The sequence below is a fragment of the Pseudochaenichthys georgianus genome, chromosome 10, assembly GCF_902827115.2.
Source record: "Pseudochaenichthys georgianus chromosome 10, fPseGeo1.2, whole genome shotgun sequence".
Taxonomy (NCBI): domain Eukaryota; kingdom Metazoa; phylum Chordata; class Actinopteri; order Perciformes; family Channichthyidae; genus Pseudochaenichthys; species Pseudochaenichthys georgianus.
Window position 1 is genome coordinate 17223929 of NC_047512.1, and position 26770 is coordinate 17250698.

Here is a 26770-nt window from a genome sequence, read left to right on the forward strand (position 1 = left end):
CATTTTGTTGACTAAGCGACTGACCTTTTCATTTGATGACTAACTGATTGACTAAGAGGCTTCAATGATGTCAGTCGCACTTAAAGCGATATCACAATAAAGTAGAAGGAGACGAGAGAAGAGACATCGAGAGCCAAGAGAACAATTAGAAAAGAGACAGTTAGTTTTGCTCAAAAATACAATTGCTTGCAAGCTAACATCCAAGCATCAGCATTAGAAAAGCAGGCAAATCAGCGCCTGTGGTTTTTGACATATGGAGGGGAGTGTTGTGGATTTCTTTCTGGCTGCTATGAGAGGCCTGGAAGAATAATTTAGCCCATAACACAGCAAAGATTCAATTGAAGCCAACTGTGGCCAATTATACGCTATACTTGTAGACTGGATGGGAGGGTATCTTCCAGGCCTGACTGGGGATTAGCAATTGACTTCAGGCACCAAAACACACATAGAAGTGGATACATGCAGATACAGACAGACAGAGAAACACTGGAGACCTGGGAATAAACTGGTGGAAACTAAGTAATATGCTGCTTCGCCCTGGCTGCGGTTGCATGGTTTAATAAAGATGTCTTGTGTCTTTTCTTCATCACATTTCCTTAACCTCAATGGAAACCGTCTTGTGGTCAAGAAAAGATGTGAAGGAGATTCTATAAGGATTTCAGTTACATTACATTACATTACATTTAGCTGACGCTTTTATCCAAAGCGACTTACAATAAGTGCATTCGACCAAGAAGATACAAACTTGAAGAAAACAGAATCATATAAGTACATCAGGTTTCATAGAGCCAAAACATTTCAAGTGCTACTCAACTGGCTTTAGATAAGCCAGTCCTTTATTAGTATAAGTTCTTTGTTAGTAATTCTATCGCTCGAAGTGGAGCCGAAAGAGATGAGTTTTCAGTCTGTGCCGGAAGATGTGTAAGCTATCTGCTGTCCTGATGTCAATGGGGAGCTCATTCCACCATTTTGGAGCCTGGATAGCAAACCGACGTGTTTTTGCTGCTGGGAACTTGGATCCCCCTCGCAGTGTGGGTGCAGTGAGCCGTTTGGCTGATACAGAGTGGAGTGCACGTGCTGGGGTGTACGGTTTAACCATGTCCTGGATGTAGGAAGGGCCAGATCAAAGCAGTTCAGTCTTGTCAAGGTTGAGCTTGAGGTGGTGAGCCTTCAAGTCTATTGTAATGCACTATTTGAGACAAGTGTCCGACTTAGCCCTAGTTACAGAGGTTTTAAGATTATTCTACTTCAGTATCCCCTTGTAAAGCACTCAGTATTTGTACAATTGTTTAGTTAAAGAGAACCCTTAGAAGCATCTGTTTCAGTTTTTAAGATTTCTGAAAAAATAAGTTACCCAGATTTCTGCCTGAGAAACAGATGATTTGAGCTGTTCTGAGATTTCAAAAACACAATTTTAGCTAGAATAACTACAGAACAGTTATACAAAGTAGAATAAATGGAACAGAGAGGTCTATGAACAAAAATATAATTTACAGAGATTACCGAGTCAGCAGGAGAGTCCTTATCTGGTCAAGATAGCACACTGTTCTTCTCATTATAACTGTGACTGGCACGTTTTAAAGTCCACTAAAAGGATCTGCACGTACACTAGGCTAGACAAGTAGCCCACAAGAAATCCTTTCCAATACAGAATCACACCTTCTAAGAAGGATGTTTTCAATTTCTCCCTAGTGCTGCGATTTAAAGACAATTAAACAGCAATTGTTTCAATGTTGCCACTGCAAGGAATTGTGGGACGACATTATCTTCTGGTAAAGGATGGTCCTGTGTATCCTTTGCTTAAGGAGATAAGAAAGGAAGCATTGGAGCAGCTTCCCTTAGCATTTATAAATGTAACCATCTCTTATCATAGCTTCCACTTAGAGGAACTTTTCTTTTCCAAAAAATACTTTTCGAACGCAGCCCACCTTCCTTCCTTCCATCCTTTCTTGCTTCCTTACTTCCTTCCCTCCTTCCCTCAGTCAGCACTGATTGAGCAGGTGAAGAGGGCGTTGCAGGGAGAATGGGCAGTTGCTGTTTGTCGTTTGTGTCGCTCTCAATAAAGATCGGATATACAGTAACTCTCTACTCCTCTCCCTTCTCCTCCTCTTCTCCTCCCTCCCTCCTTCCTTCCACACTTTTACAGCCACTGGCTCCTGCCCACTCCTATAAAACACTACAAACATAAAAACCCACAAGCACTTAAGAGCCGTCCTAGTGAGGAAGGGAGGGGGGAGGAGACGGCGGGCAGAAACATCCTCCTCTTTACACCCCTCAATCACTCCGTCCGGAGAAGGAGAGAGAGATGGAGGGGAGGATATATTGTCTCTGATGGGCTAGCTGATTAAGATGGATTGCACGATGAAATGTCTTTGGAGTGATGAGTTCTTGGAGTGTGTGTAAGTGTGTGTGTGTGGGCTCCACGTCTCTGCAACTAACTTTGCATTAAAACCTTTTTTCAAATTGATTAAATGCAAATTTACTTAGCTCTACTGAGCTGCAGTTTCTCTCGCAAAAGTTTTATTCCTCATTTCCATTCCAGTACTTACTCTCAGCTGCCGTCGTCTTTATTGTGTTTGACATTAAATGCCATTTATTTTGGTCTAGCTCTTTCCCCACGTTGAATGGCAATTTAATTGAAAAAGATTTAAAAACTGGACACTCAGTATTCTCTCAGTATTGTTTGTGTTATATCCTTTTTTTACATGAACAAACTCTGTGTGAGAGAGTAATGCAATGGTAGAGTCTGCTGATAAATCTTTCAGACTAGACCATAAGAAACTGTCCCTAAAATTAAGCTGTGCAACGTAAGGTGATAAATAATAATCTGCTCCTATCTCAGTCTTTAGAGTCTGAACCACCTGTCATCATCAACACTTCTGCTTCCTTAGTGTGTGTGATTATACAGGTCTGAACCCTTTGCGCATATGCTTTGATTTAATGACAAGATTACATACATGTATGTCTTCATGTAAACACCTGCTTGTGCCAGAAATGAACATCACATATGTCCCTCAGTCTATGAATGTGCAGGGGTGGTGCATGTGCTGTACTTTTGAGTGCAGGTGTCCTATCATGTTTGTGTGTGCACGAGATGGGGTCTCCAGGTTTTTCTCTGCAGGTCAGAGATAAAGCTGTTGGATGGCGCTGGAAAACCACTCACTGTGGCAACAGCTGAGGGATACAAGATTAGAGCCAATGGTTTTCCTCGCCTGCAGGTGACAGACAGGATGAGAGAGAGATATAGTGTGAAATGTACTGTAACTTCCTCACAGATAAGAAACCTAGAAAGAAAGCTGCACGGATGAGTGGACGGATAGCAGAAGCGGTATGTTGATGGACAGGAAGGAAAAAAGGCCAGAAAAGCATGAGGCAGGTGAAGCAACACTTTATCTCACCTGCATGTGCAGCTGAATGCAGCACATTGACATCAGTGTGGCAACTTTGTCAAATTTAAAAAGGATATTTATGCGTCACAAGGTCAAGCATTTCTTCAGAGAAGCTAAGCACAAACAAGCAGGTCATTATGACTAATGGTAGACTGAAAAAGTTCAAACCTAAAAGCCTGTGGATCAAATAATCAGCAGTGATGGAAGAAATATTCTGATCCTCTATTTAAGTAAAAGTACTAATATCACACTGTGAAAATACTTTACAAGTAGTTGTGCATTCAACTACATGTAAGTATAATCTGCAAAATATATTTAAGTTATCAAAAATAAAAGTAGTCATATGCTCAGTGTTTTCATATTTTAATAAATATTTCTGGAATAATTTGACTGTTGCATTAATGTTATTTTACTGCTTTGTGACAATGCATGTTCCAGTTGATACAACTTGTTTTTTAAATAGTTTATTAAGGACTGGGAGAAACATAAACAAACATTTAATATCTATTCTTTATCAATGTAGTCACTCAATAACAATGCCATTTACCTTATGACGAATAAATGTAATATGTTGCATATACATTTAAGTTCAGAATTTAAAGATGCATTCCTTATTAACATTTGTATACTTTCTTCCTTGGCTCACCATCTTTATAACATCCTGCACAGTATTTCTTGACTGCTTGACAGATGTGTTGCTTATGCCTGCCTCGTTGGTGACTCTTTGTGCATGAGTTGTCGAGTGATAGTGCCTCGCTCAGCTTGTTCTAGTAGCACAAGTGAATGTGTTAAACGCTTTTCCTTCAAGACAACTCACATTTTTCACATGTACATTTTTGTTAAAAAGGTTCTATAATGATCGATAAGTAGAAGGCCAAAAACAATATTGATCAACTATATTAATAACTGACTTATTGTTTGAGGGATTTCTTGAACAAAGTGCCAAACATTCTCTGATTACAGCCTCTCAAAAAAGTTTATAAGCTGAAAAGGGTTTATTGTATATTTGACAATAGCCAATCTTAGGTCACAGGCTCCTCCAAGAGTGCCACATACTGAAGATATGAAAAGTAAAAAGAGATAAAATATGAAGAAAATGTGGCTAAACAAATGCAAGTCAACATCTCCTTTTCTTCGTCTTATCAAATTAATTGAATTTCTGAAGGTTCTGGACGTTAGTGGAAATGACAGTCCTAATCTGTACATCACTTTGGCTTCTCCTGCATGGTATTCAAAGCTTTCACATGATCTCCCTTTATATACAATGTAAATGTCACGATTCTCATGTTATGTCACGTTTGTAGTTTTGTCTGTGTTGGTGTTTTTCTTGTCTTTGGGTTTCCTGTTTTATTGTGTAAAGTGTTCACCCCCGTTTCCTGCCTGTCTTCTTTCTGTCTGTTTCCCCTCCATGTTATTCCACGGTCTGTGTTCCTTGTGCTGCTTGTTGGTTTGGATATTTTGGAGTCTGCCTTGTTTTTGCCACAGCTTTATATTATTTAATAAAGCTCGCTTTTCGTTATTCTGCATTTGAGTCCTACCTGCTTCACCCATTCGTAACAGAATGAACCGACCACATTTGGACTCAGCAGATTTTAATGTTTTGGCCCCACAGGCAGAATGTCTCGGGTACTCTCTGGAGTACATTTTTTACACCTGGAAGAACGCCTCATCTAGACGGGGTAAAGAGGCTGCTTTGAAGGAGGCACGCCGGGAGGTTGCTCGCAAGCCCTGGCTCAGGAGCTTGTTGCCTGAGTGGCTACAAACCTTTACAAGTAGCCCTGAAGAATTGTCACAAGCTTATAACCCTTTCCTGGGATCCGACTACTGTCCTGTTGAAGGTCCACAGAGTCTCCAAAAAGCCTCTAGGAGACGCAGGGCCAGGATTCCAGCCCGTGCTCCAACAGCCATGATCCCGGCTTCAGTTCCGGTTTCCACAGCCATGGATCCATGCACCAGTACCGGCCCGCAGAGCTATGTTTCCTTGCTCGATTACCTGGCCCACACAGCCATGGTCCAGGCCTCTGTTCCGGTTCCAGCAGCTCCAGTTCCAACCTCAGACCTTTTCTCAGGAACCCGTCTGGCGTTTGGAGGTCCACGGAGCCTCCAAAAGGTCTCTGGAAGATGCAAGGCCAGGATTCCAGCCCCTACTCCAGCGGCTCCGGCTCCAGTGCCGGTCACAGCGGCCATGGTTCCGGACATGGTTCCGGCCTCAGCAACCATGGTTACAGCCCCAGTCCTGGTCCCAGCTGCCATAGTCCCTCCTCTAGTCCCTTCCCTAGTCCCTCCTCAGGTCACTTTCCTAGTCCCTTCTCTAGTCCCACCTCTAGTCACTTCTCTAGTCCCATCTCTAGTCCCTTCCCAAGTCCCTTCCAGAGTCCCTTCCCAAGTCCCTTCTCTAGTCCCTTCTCTAGTCCCATCTCAAGTCCCCTCTCCAGTCCCCTCTCGAGTTCCATCTCTAGTCCCATCTCTACTCCCTCCTCTAGTCACTTCTCGAGTCCCCTCTCCAGTCCCCTCTCGAGTTCCCTCCTCTAGTCCCTCCTTTAGTCCCTGCTCTAGTCCCTCCTTTAGTCCCTCCTCTAGTCCCTCCTCGAGTCCCCTCTCTAGTTCCCCTCTCAAGTCCCCTCTCGAGTTCCCTCCTCTAGTCTCTCCTCTAGTCCCATCTGGAGTTCCGTCTCTAGTTCCCCTCTCGAGTCACGTCTCAAGTCCCTACCCAATGTCCTGGTCCGTTGGAGGTTCCGCTGGGGGTCCTGCCAACTCCATGTCCTGTCCCGTTGGAGGCCCCGTCGACTACTCCTCTGCCGGGGGTCCTGCCAATCGTATGTCTGTCCCGTTGGAGGTCCCGCCGTCTACTCTCCTGCCGGGGGTCCTGCCAGCTTCTTGTCCTGTCTCGTTGGAGGTCCCGCCATCTACTCTCCTGCCGGGGGTCCTGCCAATCCTATGTCCTGTGCCGTTGGGGGCCCCGCCGACTACTCTCCTGCCGGGGGTCCTGCCAACCCTTTGTCCCGTCCCGTTGGAGGTCCCGCCGTCTGCTCTCCTGCCGGGGGTCCTGCCAGCTCCTTGTCCCATCTCGTTGGAGGTCCCACCGACTGCTCTCCTGCCGGGGGTCCTGCCAACCCTTTGTCCTGTGCCGTTGGAGGCCCCGCCGACTGCTCTTCTGCCGGGGGTCCTGCCAGCTCCTTGTCCTGTCCCGTTGGAGGTCCCGCCGACTACTCTCCTGCCGGGGGTCCTGCCAACTACTCTTCTGCCGGGGGTCCTGCCAATCCTATGTCCTGTTCCTCTGGGGGTCCTGCCAATCCTATGTCCTGTTCCTCTGGGGGTCCCACCGACAACTCTTCTGCCAGGGGTCCTGCCAACCCCTTGTCCTGTTCCGTTGGAGGCCCCACCATCACCTGTCTCGCCGGGGGTCCTGCCAACTCCTGGTCCTCTTCCGTGGGGGATCCTGCCGAAGCCTGTCCCACTGGCTCCGGTTCCTGTTCGGCCGACACCGGGTCCTGCCCGGCCTCCGGAGCTGTCTGGTCTTCGCCCTCGAGCCCGGCCCCCTGAGAGCCGCGGTCTTCGCCCTCGAGCCCGGCCCCCTGAGAGCTGTGGTCTTCGTCCTCGGGCCCGGCCCCCTGACTCTTCCTGCCGCTGCTTTTGCCCTCATGCTCGGCCCCAGTAAAGATGGATTGATCGGATATCAATAAAAATGTAATAGGAAACAAATACATCTTGAACTGAAGATATCAGTAGAGCTGAAACCTTTAAATATAAACTTAATGATGCATTATTACAAAACACTATATGCGGATGGGTGTGTGGGATCAGCATTAATTATTGAACATCAGTGTTTTTTGAGCTTGGATGCTTCCATCGGGTGCAATTTAAATTCAACCCAGCGGTGGAACATCTTTTATTGATTCCAGAGAAGGCTGTGGTTGATGATGAGTGATAGCTGTAGTGGGGGTTAGTTATGAGGATTTAGGGTCGTAGAGGATGAGCAAGATGAGGGCATTGGTGCGGAAGGAAGGCATGAACGAGTACACTCAGACAGCAGGACATCATCTCGAACAGCTGGAGGAAAAAGGTGGGAGAGAGGATTTAAGAGGATAAACCTGGGGGGACCCTTGGTCCTGCAGGTAAAGACCCCTTACAGGAGCATTACCTGACAGTGGCAGAGCGTCACAGTCCTTCTGCAAGGCTTCACTGATTGTTAGCTGGCTTTGTCAGAAGAGCTTAACACTAGCACCAAAATCAGCCTGGCAGATTTACGGGCTTTCGTCACTGTGCTAGAGTGTGTATGGAAGATTGTCTGGCTTGACTTGTTGATGTACATTGCTACAAAGCGACTACAATTGTTTTTCAGATCTTACCTCTAGCTGCCTTTTCCACATTTGACCGGGGGTAATAGAGGACATGGATTGGAAATCTGTGCATGCTTAACCACTTTATGGGATTAACCACTTTAAGGGATTTTCCAGCATCAGGCCAGGGATTAAGTGATTTTTGTCACAGATCTACTTTGAATGCTACAGAATCTACTCCAGTCTCAGTGCCTAAGCTTTTGATATTCTGTTTGTTTTAAGTATGTACATCATGTAGCCCTTATTAGAGGATAATCAAGTTGTAGCCAGCTGTAGAATTGTTTTCTTGCCTGAGGAATTAATGTTTTCAAGGCTGCTTGATAGCTGCCACTTTTTCATCAAGTTACTTATCCAAGGTTTTAATCAGCTGGGACGTGTTGTTATGATCCAGCCAGCCTCCCTGTTAGTGACGAGGTTCAGGGGAGGTGATGAAAAGCCCAGAACAGAGACTGTCGAGGCCCCAGAGGCCCTCACAGTGTGTGCTCTCTATGTCTCTCTGTGCTGCAGCTACCCTACATCCACCCTAGAGCTCTTGTCAGCTCCTCTTAGGACAGGCTCATATTACAAGATGCAAAATGTCACACCAAGTTTGCTATCGCAGACAGATATCTTACATGTTTGTGTGCTCTCAGAAAGCCTCAAAACAGATGCTTTAAAGTTTGCCTGACTGTATTTATCTGTGTGTGTTTTGATGCATACAGGACTTTTTTAAATGAAAGCAAGATGAAATTAAAATCTTCTCGCTCCTCTCAGAAGACCTTTCTTCCTTTTTACTAATTAATTTCCTCCACCGAGGATGTTTATGTTTTATGCTCATATTGTCTGTCTGTCTGTTTGTCTTTCTGCTGACAGCAGGATTATATAAAAACGACTGGCCCAGTTTTCTTGATTGAAGAATGAAGCATAGTTAAAGTATAACGTTATATTTTATAGCGAATCAAAATCACCAATGTGATATATGCATTATGTTTTACTTTCGTGAACATTGCAAGATTTGGTGTTTGTGCTGCATTCATTTAGTGTCGGAATAATCTGAAAAATGTGTTGCCTTCTGGGAAAATCACTTCAAAGGTTTTCCTCGAGTTGAATACAACAACACGAAAAGAATGATCAACCTGCTGTTTATACACATGTACACACCAAGTTCAAAATAATTACTTCCCAACTCAAAAAGGGAGCATGTGAATACACCCTTGGCCTTGGTAGAGGTCTGCACTCTAAGGCCATTATGTTTTAAGGTTGTGTTGTTTACTCATAAAGTATAATGGGTTGAAAGGCTGCTGCTCTGAAGCAGAACAAGTTACAGATCCCTCATGAACTGCACTGCTTCTCCCTGCTGTAGTAACTGTACTTCCTTGGCTGTAGTTCCTATAGCAGTATCCCCACTGCGCTGCGTATGTGTTTTGTGAAGCGGTGCTAATGGACACGTTCTCACAATAAGCCCGTCAACTGTCTGAACACACAGGCACTTACAGAGGCAAATTGCTATTGCTGATGCTGCTTCAGTTTCAGAGTAAATATGATGTGCTGTCAAAACCTAGACCATTCTAAAGTCAACGAGCTACAGTAGGTATAAAAAGTAAACACAGCCTTATGACATTGCAGGTTATTGTAATGTAGAGACAGAAATAACCACAACTTAAATGTCAGACTAGTTCCATAGTTAATGTGATCTTCCAAGCAAAAAACCATAGAAAAAAAGCAGGTAGTTAATTATTTAGAACATGAGTGTGCACACTGCCCATTTATTGTTTTGTGGAAGCACATTTTGCATTTCTCCCGTGTAAAGCTCTCTTTCTCCCCACATCTTTTTGATGAGCTCGAGGTCTGGGCCCTGATTCGGCCGAAGTCTCTGAGTTTTCATTTTTTGAGCCGTGCCTTGGTCGACTTGTATGTGCTTTAGGTCATTCTGATGATGGAATGTGAAATTCCTCTTTCTGACAGAGGCCAGCAGGTTTTGTGCCAAAATATCTTGACATTTGGAGCTTATCATTATCCTGTCTATCTTGACAAGATCCCCTGACCCGGCAGAGATGCTTTGGGGCTGCTTCCACCTGCTACCACCACCGTGCCTCACAGTGGGAAAGGTGTTCATTGGATAATGAGCTCTATTGGCATTGTGCCGAATTATCTTTTAGGTCAAGGGCCAAAACGTTTAACCTTTCTCTTATTAGACCATAACATATTCTCTCACATGGTTTGGGGTTGACTGAGTAAATATTTTCTCATAATTCAGACAGGCTTGGATCTTCTTTTTTGAAAGAAAGGGCTTCCATCTTGCCACCCTTTACCTCGCCCAGATGGCCAGAATACGGAGTTGTTGGTCACATGCAAGGAGTGATTAGTGCGTGCCAAAAATTCCTGTAGTTCCTTCAGTGTTCCTCTTAGTAGCTCTTCTCCTCGTTCTTTCCTCGCCTTGGGAGAGTTGTCCTTTTTTTGCAATTTCTCTGTGGTGCTACATTTTCTCCACTGATGTTCATTTTGACAGTTAATCGATCAATTACATTTGATTTGTATAGCCCAATATCTTAAATAGTTTCAGGGGGTTTTACAGAATACTACATCCTCTGTCATTAGCCCCATGCAGTGAACAAGGACAAACTCCCCAGTGCTCCATGTTACATGTAATGCCTTCAAATGTCTCCCCTGTTGATACTTTTCAACAATTAGATCCCCCAGTTTCTTTGGTAACTCTCTGCAACCATGGCTATCATTCAAACAAATCCTACAGAACCAGCTGACGTTAATCAGGTTTTAAGCAGAAATACTTTTATTGATGGCAGGTGTGTGCTATTTAGCTGCAGGGAAACGGCACGCTCTGAACACAGAGCCCCCATCATTAAATCAACTGCTGACTTATTCGATCAGGGTGTTGTTTTTATTTATATTGTTCCTTAGAAATGAATACTTGTTTTTGTTTCTCTTTATTTTTGTTCATTGGAAAATCACATTAAATATGGAACCCGTCTGACATTTACATTCCATTTCCAAATACTACTACTCCCTTACTGAACCGGAACAAACCTACAGCATCAAGTGAGCCACATGGAGACGTTAACCCATTTTATATTTTTAGTGGAAAGATGTGCTGTGCAAGAGCCAATAAAAGAGTGTGAGGGGAAAATGTGTCAGACTCTTATCTGTACAGATTGTAAACTGGAAGGTCATCGTTAAGATGAGTGTTTGTGATAAGCAGGGCCGGGGTCTTGTGCTTTACCACAAAGAAAACCAACAATACCAAGTCAGCGTTGATTATGGTAAATGTTTCTAATATTGTGACAGTTGCAGCAACAGCTAATTATTTAGTTGCTTCTGTTTGCATTAGTTGTGAGTTAGTTAATTCTCCTTATGATTTAAAAATACATATCAAATTAAAAGAAAATAAGTCTTCCACGCCTTCTTTAAGTGGCTCACTTTTGATGGAAAGTTAATTAAAGGCTGTGGGTGTATTTCATCTTCAAGGCTTAAGACGACCTGAGGCCCACCACTGTGAGGAATCAGGGTCTCTACGCTTCAGATTTAATTTCAAACTGTTTGTTTTTGTTCAGAAGGTCGTCTTTTCGCTTTTCAAATAACGCTTTTTTTTATAGGTTTCTTAACATGCACACAGCTGACCGTGTTTTCGTATAGCTAATAGGCGCTTGAAATTCACACTTTTTCTCACTGCACTGAAGTGTTGTTATGTCCACTCTGTCCTCATAGATCTGTCTCTTTGCCACAGGCTACGTTTAGAGGATGCATTGACTCCGTGCCATTGGCTGCAGCATGTATTTAGACAGTGCTGCTGCTCTAGTTTTTTCAGTCCAGATCTGTCCGAGTTAATTACGCTACATCTCTCAGAAAGACCTCTGTACTGGTCAGTTGGACCATGTGTACCGTAAAATGTAAGCTTTCAAGGTTCAGTGCCCCGAATTTCCACGGGATGCTCTAATGGCGAGTTTGTGTCTCAATTTTGAGTGGGAAGATGGGAGAAAAACTCAGGTTCTTCATGGTGCATCACCACAGATTCCTCTTCTCCTTTCACTTTCTTCATTCTTTACAGCTCCCACTTACACATTGGAGTGCTGTGACCTGAAAGGAGGGAGACATTGTTAATAGACAAACGGGACTCCGTTTACAGCTTCAGATTGATTTGCACCCTGACATTGAGAAGTTAACGTACCCTTGGAGAGTTAATCCTTAATGTTGTCCAGGTCAGTAAATAAATGGAAAAAGAAAAGCTAAACTGAAGGAGTTTGCAGAAAAGCTCATTCGTGCTAATTATTTCTCTCCCACCCCTCCCTTGTTAAAAGCTTTCCCACCTCTCCAATCAATCGGCACTTTAGTGAGCAGGAAGGGATGGAGGAAGTGCGAGCCTCATTAGCCTGATTGGGCCGATGTGGGAGATGGAAGGAGATGGAGTGAAGGAAGGAGTACAAGAGAAAAGAGAAAAGGAGTCAGCCTGATCATCAGCACTTGGCCCATCAGAGCTTCTGTCATCAAGACAAGTGCTGCGTTCAAACATGTTTGTTTGCAGCGTTGTGAGTGACCCCTCGTTGGATTGGAGAAGATCTTCCGAAGGCTCTGAGGAGGAAGCAGTTGATTCAATTTAATTCTTATACCCTGTCTTAAGTTAAGGTACATTTGTCAGTCGCTGGACAAACTATGAAATTCACTGATTGTTTGCAAATGTTCTGAGTGATTAGCGTAGGTGCAATATAGATGAATATTTATTTCGTTAGACTTTGTGAAATTGTTAGTACTTCCATCCTCTACCACCATAGCTTCCATGTTGACTGGATATTACGTTACAAATGTCTAACTTGATAATGAATGGTTAGAACATTACCCCTCATAACAAGATATCAGCTAACATGAACACCATGTCACGCCGAATGGAACGAGTGCAACGGCAGTTCAGTGTGATGATCAGGCTGCCATCCTGTTCTTTCCCTGACTGCATCCCACTGCCTTCCTGAACTCTGTCCATGAGCTCTATGTCTTTTTCTTGACTTTGTTGTTTAATACGTTGGGAATAACATCACACAGTTCTGGGCAGTAACTCCTCAAAGGCATAACAAGTGACTGAAGTTGATGTGAGACACGTGAAAAAAGAGCCACAAATCTTTCCTTACACTTTCTCCTCCACTCTCCTGGACATTCGTTACATAAAGTGGGCATGTTGTCAGATCTTCTGTGTTGGACAAGTTAAAAAGAAAAGTCAAACTTTCCCCAATTTAAAAGGTGTACAGTCAAACCAAAATGTATTTTATAGAGGCTCTTTGAAAACAATGAATTTGAATAAAACAAAGTAATTATAGCATAATGTATAAGGTAAATGTGGAAGAGCTAAACCTGCTTTAACTTTAAGTATTCGATCGCTTAGATGATAAGACAGTGGCTTAATTTTACATTTAAAATGGCAAAATAAATGTGAAAAGACTTATTTATATTACAGTATATAAAGTAAGTCCTCTGAGGTTGTGACCGTGTGCCAATAATGTGCAGTTTGTAGAGCAGCCAGCTGTCAAACGTGTATGTCTTTCCTTGTGTAGGGCAGAGTTCAATTTTCTATGCCGTCTCACTTAATGCACTCCTTAGTGTAGCAATAATCATTCCCAGTTCATTATGATAATAATAGTGCACCTTTTTTCAAATATTGGTTTTTAGTAATAAGCCTAGCATTAAGTATTTGGCTGTGCATCCAAAGTCCCCGTCTCCTTGGCTGCTGTGGTCGAATACTTGAGCAGCTGCTTAAAAAAAACCCACACTAAGTGGCCCCACAATCACCTGATGAATGGCTTTTTTAATGAGTTTATCAACCTTTTGATGATTGATTTTTCTCATCCAGACTTTTGACATTTTGAATCAAACCCTGTTCCACTGAACCAGCTGTGCAAAGGATGTTGAGGAGAACCGAGCCACATAAGACAAAATGAGACAAATTGAAGATACGAAAATTAAAAGCACATTGGTAGAAGATTATCCTCATTGTAGTGAGTGCTATTTGAATAATAATTATTATAAAGCCTTTCAATAAGGCTCCATTTTCTGTCATCTTTGTAATCATAGCTTAGTGAACAAAGTACAAAGCATGGATCATTGTAACCTCCAAAATGGGCCTGGATCTAACCCTGAGTCCTCTTCCTGTCTCTCCATTGTCTGCTCTCATGTCCTCAACGCAGACGATGCTTTTGTCACATAATCACACACAAGTCACGCAGAGAGTACGCGCAGCACACACAGCACACACAGCACACACAGCACACACAGCACACAAAGCACACAATTACCATCTTGTAATTGCGATCTTTTAGGCGTTGTTGTGAAGTGGTGCCCATGCTCAGGCCACGCTGCATTATCACAGCTTAGGATATTACAAGACTATTTATAGGAACTGTTTATCCACTCGTCCTTTTGTCACCATTGTTGGTGGTTAGAGCCGGACTGATGGACAGGTCAATCAATCAGTCCAACAGTTCTTACGTTGTATATTGTTTGCTGAAAGTAGAACATGTAGGTGCAGTTTACAGCACCACAAGCTAAAAGGTCAACGTAGGCATGGTCATAAACATCCTGTACAGTTTCTAAAGAGGAATGAAGTCAAGGGAATAGAGAAAGAACTCAGCAGCTTATATTGTGCAGTACAATTTATTGTCATAGATAGAGCTATAATTGGTTAACATCTGTTTTCTGTGCACAATAAAGAGTCTTTATTTTTCACAATTATGATTAACAAATGAAGCATATTCAGCCCTGAAAGTAAAAATGTGATATTTTCTGGTGTGTCCAGTAAACCGAATGCAAAATGCAGGTGTATTTCTCTTTTATTAAAAAGTCAAGGGCACTGTGATGTAGTGGGCTAAAAAGGACACCTCAAACACAGTAACAAGCACTGAAAAGATGTATTACACCCTTGCACCCTTTACTCCGTGACTCCTGCAAAATCAACAGCATGTGGCAGGACAGTGGTCTGCACATGCATGAGCGAGACCTTTTTCTGCATTCATGTATGAGCTGTTAATCTTTGCACATTATAGTGTGGATGTGTTTATCGAGAAATGGTCGGTCTCAAGAATTTATCAAACATTAAGGGTTATGCTTTTTTAAGGGTTTTATATGATGAGCAAGTTCTAGGCTGGCATTTGTATTAAATTCATTAACTGCTTCATCAAGGTTTTGAACATCAAAAGCAATTTAAAAACTGTAAACTGGACGTTGTAACTAATTGTAACAAAGATGGAGAGCAGTAACATAATATTTCTCTTTAAATTACAGTAGATCAATAGTTGTGATTCCATTCATTTGAGAATATTTGATTAATTTCAAATGTGTTATCATTAAATTGATCAGCCTTTGTAGATAATTTAATAAATGATGGACCTCTAGTGTGATCACAATCCACTTTCCGGCATTTTTAACGAGCTGATAAATAATTGACTGTGTTCCTAGGGTTCATTTATGTTTTTGGTGCGATGTGTCTCTCTCTGCTGAAGAACGTCTGAGAGTCAGTACTCCAGAGGAATCACAAGTTGCCATAACTACAAGTGCTTGGTCGGTCCAGAGTGTCAAGCCCCGGAGAGGTGGGCAGCGAGCCGACCGTGAGTGAAGGCTGAGAGCTCTGGAGGACCCCATCCAGCAGGAGCCTGAAGCACTCCTCAGCCACGGTTTCTCCTCACATTTCCCCGTGAAGTCAGGAGATCAAACTGAATGCATGATGGTTTATCGTAAAGAAAAAATAGACCATCAACTGTTCTCCTAATGTCAGACTAGAACAGAGAATGACCCTGCGTGAGGTTATAAATGTTTTTAATTTCTTCATTTTCAGATGATTTCTTCCATACTAAAAGCAGGTTAGAAAATAAGAAAATAATAAAATGGTATATGGGCTCATGAAGCAGAAAAAAATACACACAAGACTTGGAAATTGAATTGAGGACCACTGTGGTACAAGGGCAATTTATCTATTTGTACATGCTCTCAGCACGGTTATGGGTTTTTTCCATCACTTGAAACGTCTTGCAGTGGCACCAACGTGGCTCCTCTAACTCATACAGTCTGTGTCTTACTTTGTTCTCAGCCTTGTTTATTCCAGTGATTTCCTCTCCATCTATTGCTACAGAGGAATCCAGACCACAGAGGCTTAATATTTTGTTGTTGTTGTTGTTGTTAGATTAGTTCATACCTCTGAGGTATTTCACTGGTTTCTTGCAGTGTGTGAGAATAAAGTGTTTTGCGTTACATTGGGACCATTATTCCCCTGGCACTCGAAGGTTGTGTGTGTGTGTGTGTGTGTGTGTGTGTGTGTGTGTGTGTGTGTGTGTGTGTGTGTGTGTGTGTGTGTGTGTGTGTGTGTGTGTGTGTGTGTGTGTGTGTGTGTGTGTGTGTGTGTGTGTGTGTGTGTGTGTGTGTGTGTGTGTGTGTGTGTGTGTGTGTGTGTGTGTGTGTGTGTGTGTGTGTGTGTGTGTGTCACCTTAAAGCTCATGTTTGTCTTGAGCTGGATTGACGGATAGAGACATGGTTAGGGTTAGTGGTTTATAGTTAAGCATTGCTGTTTGTGCATGCACTTACATGTTTATAGTATTCCTATTTCTTGCTCACTCATGATTTGTATATTGCATCTGTTTATTTTCTTGGTGGCCTTAACTGCTGTGAATGCACCTTCCGTGAATGATGCACACTTGTAGGAACATTTTTATCTGAAAAGATAAATGGTGTGGAAATTATTCTGTTCTCGTATTCAGCATAGCTGGCTGGTTGTTTGCATGCATTCATACCTTCAACCAAATGCAGGCATTTATGGGAACACGTTGACCTTTTGCTAAAGAAGCTGATAATGCATGCAAACAAAGGAAGCCACTTTATCGCGCAATGCAGCTTTACATCACTCTTAACAGCCCTGTGTTGGAGAAAACACTGAGCTAGTAGTTTAAAATGCAACTGGCTATTTTATTGCGAATCTTTTTTTGAGCTCATTTGTTAGAGAAATAGAGGTATTATAATGGAGGAAGTATTCAGAAATATCCTGAATCAAAAGCAGTAATGCCTCTTAAATAGAGGCATTACTGTTGTGCTCATATGCACATCAATGTAGATTGATTTGATATGTTGAAGATGTTTACTATTTGAGTAACACAATACAGGCTCATCTGAAAAATCAATTTTGATCCTATTTTCTTGCAGTGCAATAATTCATTTCAGGCTCAGATATGTGCTCGAGTCTTAGCATACATCTTTTTGTCGGGTTTAATGTGAGTTGGAATAATTAAGCTAGAGGGCTTGACGCTAGATAATGAACTGCGACAGTGAAAGGCCTCCATAATGACTGATGAGAACTCAGGGTATTGTCGTTAAGAGCACAGGCGTGGAGCTACAGCTGCATCACACTTACAGCATGCGTTGGTGCAAACACACAAACGTATAATTTGAAAATCCTTAAGATAAACATTCACATGAAGCCTGTTTTTATCTCCCTCTCAGACACAGACAGTAAATGAACCCATTTCTATCTACATAAAGTACATTTCCTTCTGACTCTGTCCTTCACAAGCACCCAACATGAGCAGTTACTCTTAGATGGACACTTATACACTCCCCCGTTCGTTATATTGATCCACGCTTACACAAGTATTAGCACTCACTTAGAATGAGAGGCATGTCTTCTGGAGCAAAGAACAGAAATGCATCCATACAAATGCACACACAGTTTCTCATGTTGCCTGGTGCACATTATTACGCAAACTTCTCAGTATAAAAACACATGCGTCTGCTTTGGCCTGGCAAAATCTTTCAAATTGAATTGGAGCAGCTGATGTATTCATCCAGTGTGTGTGATTTAACGAGGTCCATGCCATCTCGTCATACATCGTATTAATAATCTTGAGAATCCCATTGATTTAGATTATTTTTTTAAGCCATCCAGTGCATTATTTGACATCGTCAGCCTTTGTTTCAGATGTAATGAACCCCCCACACACGTACTCACTCACACAGCACAGCCACTCAAACAGCACAGAGAAAACACAAGGAACTACTTTTTATTTTTAGAAGTCTTTATTCATCCTTGTAGAAAAAAAGACGACAGACCAATAAATGGAATAGCGTGTTGCACCCATTTTTATGTTTATACATAAGAGTGTTTTCATTATCACGTCAGAGGATGACATTTTCAGAAGGAAAAAGGATTTTTTTGCACAGAATAAAAAATGAAGCTTCAGTGCTCTTTAAAAAAAGAAAATAATAAATGCAGCTAAAATAAAAAAATCCGCACGAGCTGGTCCTATACGACTGGTTACGACATTAACCCAGGTTGGAAAAGAGAAAGAGAGCTTCTGTAAGTAAGAATAGGTTGGAGGTTCTGTATACATGAATATCACTCATCAGGATCCTTCCGTCTACGGCCTCACTCTTTATTTCTCACTCTCCACCCTCTCCTTTTTCTCTTTTCATGTCTGGCTGTTTGTTAGTGTCCTTTGATGTTCCTCCTCCAGTAAAGTATGTTAGTGTAGTCAGTGAGAGGCAGTCGGAGAGCAGGTGCTGCGTCCTTCTTCATGCGGTGTGTTTGTGTTCTTCATACAGTATGTTTGTTTGTTAAACTGCACAGTGTAGCGGTCAGGCTGGGATCCCTGTTTATGACTGTCTATGCTGGACTTTGGCCTGTACAACTGTATGACATTTGTCATCTAATGTACTTTTTCTCAGAGAATGCAAATTTAAATATACTTTGTAGTATTGGGATTTTTTACTGAGACATACTTTGAGATAATACAAATCTTTGTGATTAATTTGACAATAATTGTTTCAATTAAATAATTAGTCTAATTAATTTTGCCAACACGTATACCTACTTGTATTTTAAATATCTATAAAACATTTACGACTTCAACTTTCAGATTAAAATTAGAAAGACAGATTGTTATGAATACATTTTTAGCAAAGAGTTATTAGAGTAGAGAATTCCGCACAAAAATCATTAGCTGCTAAAACTTATTTCAATTAAGTAGGTTTAACCAGCCTCAAGATGATAATGGGTTACTATTTTAAGATGTATAATTACGTTTCTTACACTTCATTTGCAAATGTAATTTAATAAGACCAGACTACAATAGAAATTGGGAATGTGGGTACATACCTTTTCTTAATTCTGAGATTTGAATAGCTGTCCTTGTCAAGCTAGTCATTTATCCTGCAGTCGTGGCAATTATTTTACTTATGTTTTTCTCTGATTGTCTTTAATTCCTTATTCTCCTTGTGTCCTACAAACATTAGCATGTTAATGGTTCCATGTCATGATAAAGATACAGGCGAAAACTGCTGTAACTATTTAGTTTGATTCTTTCAATTTTGATCACAGGAAACTGAAAACATCAGTCCTTGATGGAAGTGTGAAGTCACGTATTTGCTGAGTTCAGCACTGAGGGTAAAACTTGGGTAACATTTTGGATGATGATTACACAATATTCCAGTGATCACCCCTCTTTCCCCCCCGCCTGCATCCTTCTTGATCCCCCATCTTCTTCCTTTTGTCTGCTTTTCTACCTCCTGCCGCTGAATTTGTCACACGCCCTTTTTTCCTCATCTTCCTTTTGTCTCTCATCTTCCTTTTGTCTCTCATTTCTGTCCTCGCTGTCTGCCTTTAGCCAACACACCTCTCTCAGCGCCTCCATTCCCAAAACAGCACTCTCCTTGTCTTATTTTATTTTCTTACCATCCATATATCCATCACCCCCGCTCTCTCTCTCTCCCCCTCTCATTAGTCTCCCCATTATGTGGTTTGTGTCTCCTGTCTCTGTCAGAACTGTTATCACTGCTGTCAGCTCCCTTGGCGAGAACAAAGTCGTCCTCTGCTCACGGCACCACAAAAGACACACGAGAAATAAAAGGAAAGAGCCACAGCCAAAAAAAAAAGAAAAGCGAAAGAGGCTGAAATGTGTTAAAATTATACAAACTAGAGGGAAAGGGGACACTAGGAACACATCTTTTCATGTCAACCATGATGCATTGTCATCTGTGGGTTATAACAACCATTGATTTTTCCCTCTGTCATCCCTAGTATCTATACAGCACAGAGCTTACAGTTGGTAGGAAGATATGAGACCTATCTCTTTTCCTCATATAATAAATATATCTCCTGCTAAATCAGCTAAGCCTAGTATATCAACCTCAAATAAGTTACTGTGTATTATAATGAGCCGAGAAGAACAGTAGGTTTAAAAGACACTGAGATATCCAAAAGAGAAAACGTAACCATTTATAACTGTAATCAGCGTTGAAAGAAAGTCTTTCTGTATAAAGTAGTATACAGTAGTAGAGTATAGTAGGACTGTTACTTCTGTCACTCAACAGCAATGTCAATTCAACATAGCCAAAATCAGTCTTTTCTACTTAGCAAACCAATCAGAATTGAACCATCAGAGGCACAGAGGGTACTTTGGAATCCAAGGACAAATGGCCACCAGCCAAGGGGTCGTCATCATAGAAATGGCGCCGGGCATTAGTGGTTCAGGGAGTGTTTCCATGTATCATCACGTATAGGCATAATCTATGTCGGGGATCCCACCCTCTCGGTAGCCCCGGTTGGTACCATAAGTGACACGATGGTGGCTGGTTTGGCTGAGGATGGTGCCATTGAGGCTGCCGGCTCCATGGCTGCTCCTGTATGTCCCGTTAGCTTGGGAAGAGGAAGAGGAAGAAGAGGGAAAAATAGTGTGGATGTAGGTGACGTCCTCAAGCTTAGGCTGCAGGGGCTGATGGGCTATAGCTGTCATCTGAAACCCTGCAGGAGGTGCCCTGATCTCTAAGATAGAAGTGTCTTTCTTGGTGCCTGACTCAACATAGTCATCATAATGTTTTCCACCCCGGCCCCTGCCGTATGTACCTGAGTCCCCGGACACATAGCCTGATCTCTGTCCATACCAGCAGAAGATGCCAAAGATTAACAGCAGGCTTACTAATGCTGTGGCACCACCTATGATCCCAGCCAATGGCAGGGCTGTTAGTTCTGAGTCCTTACCGTCTTTATCAGACCCGTCCCCTCCTGCGCTGACCTGAGCCTCTCCAGTCTCTATCTGAGCGCAGGTTGGGATCGAGTCTTTACTGTCTGTGTCCATGCTGCCAATTCGAGATGAACCCATGCTGGAACCCCCAAAAGAGGATTCCTGTCTTAGTGGCAGCAAACAGATGAGGTAATGGGAGCGTGGGGTAAGCTGGGTAAGGAAGTACTGCCTCCTCTCTCCAGGTACTAGAGTCTCTGTTATGGAACCAAGAGATGCAGTGCTTCCCAACCTCAGCCACGACAGACGAAAGGAGGGTGCCGGTTCGGGGCAAAGCCAACTCACCAGCACACTGTCCGGAGAAAGAGGTTTTACAGTCAGCTCCAGGGCCTCTCCAGAGACCTGCCCCCCTTCACCGGGAGGCAGAGGTATAACAAAGCCCGGCCGCTTGGCGATAAGGGTGAAGAGGGATCCTTGAGTGGGGACCATCAGAGGAGATGTGGTGCTGCTGCCATGGGGAACCGAAGCCACAGCTTGGCCCCCTCCAATGTCATCTTCACCTCCTCCATCTTTTTCTGCTGGGTTCATCCCCATTCCATTACCGGGACCACCAGGAGGGCCTTCACACTGCTCCATCAGGGAGGCTAGTTCTCTGAGGGCTTGGCCCCTCACAGGCTCTGGGCCCTGACAGGTCAGACCCCTGACTGTCACCCCAGCCCCCCGGCTGTGCAGCCATGCGTGGAGCCAGCGAAGGTTGCAGCCGCAGTACCACGGGTTTCCACGCAGCAGTAGCAGCTCCAGGCTTTCTGTGTCCTTCAGAAGCCCTCGTGGAAGAGTGGTCAGATTGTTTCCCGACAGGTCCAACCTCTGAAGCCGCCGCATGCCGTCCAGGGCCCCCCGTGGTATGTGAGTCATCCCATTGTCTTGCAAATGGAGGCGCACAAGGTGAGACGAAGGAAGGTAGACTGGCGGCGACTGCAAAGCATTCCTGACCAGTGACAGCTCAGTCAGGTTGGAGAGACGGGAAAAGGTGTCATCTGCAATTCGTGTGTTGGCCAACAGGTTCCCATCCAGAACCAAGCGTCGAAGGGAGGAGAGCCCACGGAAGGCATGTGTTGGGATGGTGCTTATTCTGTTGTCGTCAAGTCGCAACTCTTCCAAGGATGCTGGCATGCCTGCAGGGATGCTTGACAGGTGGTTTCGAGAAAGGAACAGCAGTCGAAGCCGTGGAGTCCCAGAAAAAGCTCGCTCCTGGATGCTAACTGTGGATATAGAGTTATCATCCAGGTGCAAACGTTCTAGTAATGGTAACTTTGTCAGAGCTGATCTCGGTAACGTTCGTATATTATTATCCTGCAGATGGAGCTCCCGTAACGAAGGCGGGAGGTGTATAGGGAATTCATCCAGATGGTTAGCATACAGGTAAATTACTCGTATGGAAGTGCTGCGTTCCAGTGAGGGAGGAAGGCCGGAGTTTTTCACCCGGTTGCTCTGTAAGTAGAGGATGGCAGCCATTAATGGTAGGGGAGGAATTATACTCAGGCCACGGTCGTTGCAGTAGACAAAACCCTCATCACAGCGGCACACAGAGGGACACACAATGCCCTCATCTCCTTCGCCCGTTTCCATGGCAATTGCCGCTGCCGCCAGTTCCAACACCTCAGCCAATAAGGTGAGGCATAGGAGGAGCAGAAAGAGCCAGTCGCGGAGCTCAGCAAGACTCTCAGCCGCCATGTTGTGCTCAGCTCCTGATTGAAAAGAGAGAAAATGGGAAACTTGATTTAAGTACCACTGCTGTAACTGAGTCTCAAATCAAATACACTTTTTGCAGTTAACTAAAGTAAAAAGAGGTTTATGAAAAAGTCAAACCACAAAGTGCTGTACTTTCTACCTACTGTATAAAGTAATGTTCTTTTATCTAAAGGCGGAGAAGATTTGGGGATAGAAAAGACGGAGATAGTTTGTAGGTTTGTAGGGTTGTTCAGTATTATATGGGTCAGAGCGACCAAGCAGAAGACAAACGGACATTTAGAGGCGGAGAGTGCGATGAAGGGTTGAGTGAGCGGGCAAAGAAGATTACAAGAATCAGAGAAAGCAATAGAATGATGACAAAGATGGAGAAAATTGGACAGTGACAGTTTGATGGCGAAAATAAAGAGTGGAAGAAATTTTTCTGGCCGATTAACTGAAATGGAGTGAGTGACATGAAACTAAAATGGAGAAGAGAGTCGAGGAAAAGGAAATCAGATTAATTGCCCACAGTGCTGTTGATTTCTTTTGAAGACACCAGAAGTAGTAAACTTGCTGTAACTGCACTATATCTGACCCTCCAATGAAATTACAGAGAGAATAATTTTAACAGAATGAACAGAAAAATATAATTTCACAGGTTCTGACCGGTATGTCACACAAGGCGTATGTCTGAGGCCATGAGCAAAGCACACACAGAGAAATACACACGCAAACAACATACTGAACACAAAGCATTCACATACAGAACAGTTTCTCAGTACACGATGACATGTATAATGCATGCTTTCTCTTGGTTGTTATTGTTCGTGAAATGTATATAAATGATTCAGGAAAGTGGTCTAGAAATCCAAAGAAATGTTTTAGCGAGATATTTTACAGAGACGCATTTTTCTGCTACATTAATACGTTCCTCAGTCCATGTTTTATGAAATGTCTCCTAGCGATTCCCTGACACCAACATCAATAACATACATTTACAATGCAGATAAAATGATCGCCGTGCACTCTGCATCCACAGCGTGTTTATAGTATATAAATAATATACAGTAGTGAAAGTTGTAGAAATTACATGTACTCGTGTTTGAATGCTATCTTTTGGGTAGCCTGGGGCAAACAAATCTACTCTGACGTGAAATGCCTGACATGATTTGACAGCACATTTGATAAACAAATCCTCTAAAGGCAAGTTTTGTTCCCCTCCCCACCCTTCTGTGCATCATGCTTGTGTATGTGCGTGTGTTCGAATGTGAATTCAGTGCTTGATGCAAAATTGCCCCTTGGCTGCAGTCAAAATCCATGCAAAGCAAACAAGAGATGGCAACAATAGAATAGACGGAAGGAAGGGAGGGAGGGAGGGAGGGAGGGAGGAGACAGATGGAGAGTTGGACAGTCAGTGGAGGAGAGGGGAAATGAGTTTCTGGCAGTGAAGACTCAAGACAGTATCAGCTGAGTTCGGTGCAAAAGAATGATTGCGTGCTCTTTTTCTGGGAGAAATTGGTGCATAAAATAGCTGCATTTGTGTACCTATCTATGCTTGTTAGTGCCTCTAAGTGTGTGAGTGTTGAAGATCAACAACAACCAGCTCCTGTCTCACCTCGACACAAGCAGAATGTGATTTCATGTGTGTGAGCCGTACAATTTGGCATCAACCTCGACTCTATTTTTCTCTTTTCCTAATTGGTATTTTAAGCTTACATCTGACTATTTCCCAGCCTTTCCAGCATTTGAGATACAGAGAAAGTAAGGGAGAGGAACACATGCACACAAAAAGGAGTGTCAAGGTAGGATCTGAAACCGTATTGGGAATGCTCTATGAATATCAACTAGCATATGTTTCGTAGCCACACTATCCCCGCTTCCCTTTCATAAATACGGCTTGGCACAAACCTGTTTGTGTGTTTTGCCTAAAGTACATGCCAAGGTTTTCTATCGACACATCCTCTTAATGATCCTTATATTTTCTGTCTTCTCGCCTCCCTGCCTCGTCCTCTCACTCTCTCCAACTGTCGCTCTCCCTTATGGCACTCTCCTCTCTCTGCATCTTTATTTTTCACGCCATATACCTCTCCAATCCGCCCACCTCCACTGTCTCCCCTTCATAATCTTTCATTATATCCACTCAGGTTTGTTTGCAGAAGTGTCCGTGCAGTCGCCCTCCTACTCTCCTCCCCTATCTCTCTTTCTAATCCTCTTTCATCGTTTCCTCTCCAGTCCTCCGTTGATACACACTGAGATTGGATCAATCAGCTCTAGCTCAGTCCTCCTGCCCAGACTTCCACTCTCCCTCATGGCGACTTAGTTTCTATTTCATTTAGATGCAGCAGACCCCCCACCTCTTGTTTTTCCACACCTTCTCTTTCTCCCCACCTTCTCTTTCTCACTCCCTCTTGGCCTCAGCTTTCTCGCCTCCGCATTCGCCTACCTCTCACTTTGCAGCCCCCCCACCCTGAACATTTCAATCATGTTCAGAAATAAAAGCCTTTGTGCAAGCACAGAGCCATTGTGTGTTGGTGTTCTTTCCGATCACGTAGCTGAAAGTAACATGTATGTGTGGTGGTGGTGCGGTGAAAGCAGAAAGTGTGTGTGTGTGTGTGTGTGTGTGTGTGTGTGTGTGTGTGTGTGTGTGTGTGTGTGTGTGTGTGTGTGTGTGTGTGTGTGTGTGTGTGTGTGTGTGTGTGTGTGTGTGTGTGTGTGTGTGTGTGTGTGTGTGTGTGTGTGTGTGTGTGTGTGTGTGTGTGTGTGTGTGTGTGTGTGTGTGTGTGTGTGTGTGTGTGTGTGTGTGTGTGTGTGTGTGTGTGTGTGTGTGTGTGTGTGTGTGTGTGTGTGTGTGTGTGTAAAAGGTCTGATCGACCGAGGGTGTGTTTGGTCTAACCTGGTCAGTCTCTGTGCTTTTTGCGTCCGCTGCAGCTGTGTTTTTCCTGTATCAAAGGATTTGTGATGAGAAGTATTATTGTGTCTTTGTGTGTGACTGAAGATGTAACCGTGGATCTCTGTGTGTTAGCGAAGTTGTCTTTGAATGGTTCACAAGTGTAGCCTCGCTCCTCGGGGCCGTTGAATCTTCCTCAGCTTGGGTGAATGATGATAGGGATGATGATAGCCTGTACTCCAGGGCTCCGCAAGTTGCAACACCAGCATGGCTCAAAGCCGCCTCGGCACCCACATTGTTGTTGTGTGTGTGTGTGTGTGTCCTACTGCCAAGCTCTCTCTCTCTTCCTCTCTCTCTCTGGGGTAAGGTGCTTTTAGGCCTGCCAGCTCAAGTCATCTTCAACAAGCGTCCAGAGGCCTTATTCTGAAGCCACTGCTCCACACCCAAATGCTACAGTTGGGTCGACAGTCAGAAGATGGTTGAGAGCTTAAGGGTCCTTCTTCGAAGTCAAAAGCAATCCTGGATATTCATGCAAGCAGTGGGTCATGCAGGAATAGTACAGTTATACTGGCTTTGAATAACTAGTTAGTGGTTATAATGAATGAGGAGCAAGGACAGAATAAGTGGGTAAGAGTCCTTACGATTATTAGTCGTATTATAACAATTATTAAAAACCTACATTTCACAGTTCTTTCATGGTAAATGGAGTATGTTTGAGGCTGTGATGGACAGTTTGGTCCTGTGCAGATTACAGGTTGTGACAGTTTGGTTCAGAGGCTCCTTTCTTCTTCCCTCTCAGTTTCCGCCTCACTCTCCTCTGTTAAATTGTAATCGCTTCCTTTTCAGTTCACACAGCTGATCTTTAGAGGCAGCAAAGCACGATGACCGTGTGTACTGTAGTGCACTCTGAGCAGCGCTGGGAAGGCCAGTCACGTGGCTCAGTGTGAAAAGTTCCCCCACAGGTTAGAAGAAATAGAGCGATGTCGAGTATCCTGGAGGAAGACTTCACTGGTGGTGCTTCAGCAGGACAGCTGGCAGAGTGTCAGTGAACAGCGCCCTGAGAGAGACAGCAGACAAGAACAGTATTAGACATTTTGAGAGTGTAAAATCCTTGCTAAACATCACACGAAGAGCTGTTTGGAACACATCATTCACAAAACCAAATTGCACACGACACTTTTAAGCCCTTTAACCAGTTAATAATATTAAGTGAGTGGTTGAGTAGAACAAAATTAAATGTGTATTTTATAATCCCTAAATAGTTTTGTAATTCTATACATCGGTCTCTTTAACTTGTAAACTTAATCAAACAAATATTCAAAGTATGGCACAGCAGCTTATGTGTTCCTAGTAGCCCTACAGTAACGTAATACAGATTATTTCAGTTCATCAAAATGCTGCACCTTAATGTTTGTTTTATATTTTGTATTTATTTGAGTGAATACATTATTC

The 26770-nt window shown here is 43.3% G+C and overlaps 2 protein-coding genes across 8 annotated transcripts in view; one reads left to right on the forward strand and one right to left on the reverse strand.

The window, feature by feature from the left end:
• macrod1 (mono-ADP ribosylhydrolase 1) overlaps positions 1-26770 on the forward strand; it is a 130220-nt gene that overhangs the window by 4155 nt on the left and 99295 nt on the right. The gene's annotated exons all lie outside the window — the stretch shown is intronic.
• Positions 17796-26770, reverse strand: part of flrt1b (fibronectin leucine rich transmembrane protein 1b) — a 39026-nt gene continuing 30051 nt past the window's right edge. For 3 of the 5 annotated variants that reach the window (XM_034092874.2, XM_034092873.1, XM_034092872.1), the window contains exons 2-3: positions 25325-26375; positions 17796-22448 (exon numbers count right to left, since the gene is read on the reverse strand). In XM_034092874.2, coding sequence (XP_033948765.1) covers positions 20233-22434 — 2202 coding nt within the window. In that variant the 5' untranslated portion in view covers positions 22435-22448; positions 25325-26375 and the 3' untranslated portion in view covers positions 17796-20232. Of the gene's footprint in view, positions 22449-24339; positions 24531-25324; positions 26376-26770 lie in introns of those variants that run through there. The other 2 variants (XM_034092875.1, XM_034092871.2) reach the window with 2 other exon arrangements.